The sequence below is a fragment of the Siniperca chuatsi genome, linkage group LG12 (genome assembly GCF_020085105.1).
Source record: "Siniperca chuatsi isolate FFG_IHB_CAS linkage group LG12, ASM2008510v1, whole genome shotgun sequence".
Lineage (NCBI taxonomy): Eukaryota > Metazoa > Chordata > Actinopteri > Centrarchiformes > Sinipercidae > Siniperca > Siniperca chuatsi.
The window spans coordinates 27,468,184-27,471,379 of NC_058053.1; the positions used below are offsets into that span (position 1 = coordinate 27,468,184).

A 3,196-nucleotide genomic window follows, 5' to 3' on the forward strand; every position below is an offset into this window, starting at 1 on the left:
CTTTCGAGATAGCTCTTTACAAATTTTGTTTCTGAAATGATCCCAGTCTCTGGTAAAAAAACAAAAAACAAATGTGTGGTGTAGTTCCATGAAGAAACATTTCATCAGATATGTTACTGAGGCATGTGGGGAGCAGAGGCTGTGAGATATGTTTTCCGATAACATTCTGGGACCAAGCGTGTTGGGATGAATACCATCTCTCTTTAAAAAAGTTTCTCTGCTCCCAGAAGAGGTTAAAATTGTCACTAAAAACTAAGTTGTGAATTTTACTCACAGAGGACAACAACAATAACAAATGTCAGTCCTCAAAGGGGCAATATAGAGCTATTCAGAGCCTTTCCATGACTACAGTAGTAAATAAACATGTCTGTGGAGGGATGTGTACTGCTGTACTTACTCACTGTACAGTGCTGGGTGAAGAAATCCACCTCCCCATTTCTGCTATTTGGATGGTAATCAGTTAAGGTGTCTGGTCTAGGTCCAGCACCTAATTGAAAATGAGGGGGTGCCCCTTGTTTCAATCTACAGAACATGACTAAATAAGGATATGAGGAGGGGGTATATTTAGACCTGTAATGACTGTATGAGGACAAAAGGAGAGGGTCTTATAAATAGACTATCTAAGTGTGCATTGTACCCTAGTATAGTCTGAAGAGACTGTATTCCATATATTGTTCTGCTTAACAATAAAGTCTTGAGTTGGACTCAAGCGGGTTCAGTGTTCTTTGTCTTTATAATCATCACAACTGAAAAAATGCCATTCATGTATGTAGTCTTATTTGACTTTCTATATTCTATACAGGATATTATATAGCGCTTTTTTTTAATTTAGTGAATAACATCAAAATAATTTTAAATTGCAACCCACCATACTCTGTAATTGTATCATGTGTCTTGTTATTTTTCAAAAATATAAAACTTTCTATGTACTACATTGTGTTCATTCTTATGGGAATTTTACTACAACCCATTTCCCTTTGTTTTGTTTCAGAATGCTTATTGTATTCAATTAATTTCAGTTTAATAACCACACAGTCAACCTTGTGGAATTTGATACCTATAAAGCATGTGAGAGTCTGGATACTACAGCCACAATATAAATAACAGAAGTGCTGTTGTGTTGCACTTCTTACTATTACAAAGTAAAAGGTTTCCTGAGACAAAAGACTTAATTATGAATTAATATGTGCATCATCTTTGTTAATTCACATCTTAATGGATGAAACTTGATGATGCCAAGAAACAGTACATAGTGCTTATGATAAAATGACAACAGCAACAGAATAAAGAATACACACAGCAGTACAAAACAACACCCTTGTGTCTAATCACAAGCTGAATGTGTGAGACAGGACTTCCCATGAGAGCTACAGACAGTCCAGGAACTGAAAAGACACAGGTTTGATAACTGCGGCAGCCAGCAAGTGTCATAATACAGCTACGTTTTAGTAGCAACGCTAATAATTATGATCACTGTTACTTAAAAAATTAAAACATTCTTCACAGGTTATGTGGAGCTGACATTGAGCAGATTTACACACAAAATGCATTTCATCCATCTCTTTATGTTCATATTTTCACTATTTGGATTCATGAATTCACTCAATGAACCACATGTTTAAATTTAACAAGCAGATCGTATTTCAGTCACTTCACAGCCTCTCTACAGTATGTTGACCTCACTGGAACCAGGCTGCAGAATCTTAAACGTAACAATTTGAGTAATAGCTTTTTTAAACCAGGGGTAGAACAAGGCATAGATCACAGGGTTTAGACAGGAGTTAAAATAGAACAGATAGATCACATCAGATATAGATGAAGCATTGAGCGCATTGTCAACTGCAAAAGAGACACAGTAATATGGGCAGAAACATATTAGAAACACAAACACAAGAACACCAAGAGTCCTGGCTGCTTTCAGCTCAGATTTCTTTGCCTTCAGAGTCACTGAACGCTGGAGTGTGACAGCTGTAATGTGAGAGCGCATGGCACGAGCCTGAGACACAGCCACAGCAAATACTCTCATATACAGAACTATGATGACAGTAATGGGAGCAATAAAGGTTACAACAAGGTCAACAGCTCCTGCAACATAGTCAATAACAATCACACACTCTCCATAGCAGGAATTATACCTGTCTGGTTGAGTCAGGTTGTCTTTTAAAAAGAGACTGCTGTAGAAAACAGAACAGAGCCAACACAGACAAACACAGACTTTGACTCTTGTCACAGTGATTCTTGTGGGGTAATGCAGAGGGTCACAAATAGCCACATATCGGTCGACTGAGATGAGCACTTTGTCTCCTACTGAGACAGAGGGAATGATGAAGGACACATAATTATACAGAGAACACACAAGGTCACCAAGAAACCAGCAGGATGTTTTTCGGAGGATTTCTCCCGGCATCAGCAGGAGGCCCACGAGAAAGTCTGAGACAGCCAGAGAGAGGAGGAGGATGTTGGTGGGTGTGTGGAGCTGCCTGGAGGGAAAGAGAAAAATAACATTACACATAGAATCATACAATTGTGGAAAATGGGAAAAGTAGCTAGCTAAAAGTACATTTTTCATATTTATAAAACTGAATAACTGAAGGCTCTGCTGAGAAATTGATGTCTGCCTGAAGTGGGAGACTGAGATGATGACAAGCAGGTTGAGAGCAACAGTGAGCAGAGAGATGGAGGACAGAAGAGTGTGCAGAAATACAACTTCGGACCAAGGAAGTGTCGGCTTCCTGCAGGAGGTGTTGAGGAGTTGTGGAAAGCAGAGCTCTGCTCCGTCATCAACCTCCATCAGACAGTGAAGGAGGAAAGGTGAAGCTGCAGCTCTGGCAGATTCTGACCAAAACTCTTTATCATCCAAGTGATTTATCTCTTTCTGACATTCAGTTTGTCCCTCCTCTCCTCTCGCTCTCAGTCTCTGTTGGATACTGATGTTCCTCCTCTCTTGTTCTTCATATCACACCATCATCTTCTTCACCACTTTCTCTCCAATTCTCCCTCTGTATCACTCTCCTATACTACCTGTTATTCTCCACTCTTGTTTCTTTTCATTTGTTAGACAACCTGCAGAGGAAAGTCATTCTGGTATCCATAATCTCATTCATTCTGTCACCACCCAAAAGCCAATATGACCATATTAACTGTTAAATCGAGAGCTTTCATATTTATACCGTCTTCATACTCCCTCTTCGTCACG

The 3,196-nt window shown here is 39.3% G+C and overlaps 1 protein-coding gene across 3 annotated transcripts; it reads right to left on the bottom strand.

Annotated features, from left to right (window-relative positions):
- Positions 1-1,196: 1,196 nt before the first annotated feature.
- Positions 1,197-2,901, bottom strand: LOC122885944 (trace amine-associated receptor 13c-like). 3 transcript variants are annotated; one of them, XM_044217734.1, is made up of 2 exons: positions 2,619-2,901; positions 1,197-2,480 (listed from the first exon to the last, which is right to left on the bottom strand). In XM_044217734.1, the coding sequence occupies exons 1-2, from the start codon at positions 2,789-2,791 to the stop codon at positions 1,664-1,666; spliced, it is 990 nt and encodes a 329-aa protein (XP_044073669.1). In that variant the 5' UTR covers positions 2,792-2,901; the 3' UTR covers positions 1,197-1,663. The 3 variants fall into 3 exon arrangements, with proteins under 3 accessions (XP_044073669.1, XP_044073670.1, XP_044073671.1); XM_044217735.1 differs by having other exon boundaries at positions 2,715-2,898; XM_044217736.1 differs by having other exon boundaries at positions 2,561-2,743.
- Positions 2,902-3,196: the final 295 nt, after the last annotated feature.

Excerpts from the sequence above, each read along its gene's own strand:
- LOC122885944 (XM_044217734.1), bottom strand. The coding sequence starts at position 2,791 with ATGGAGGTTGATGACGGAGCAGAGCTCTGCTTTCCACAACTCCTCAAC. Across the intron at positions 2,481-2,618 it reads ATCTCAGTCTCCCACTTCAG|GCAGCTCCACACACCCACCA; the intron begins GCAGACATCAAT and ends CTTTCCCTCCAG.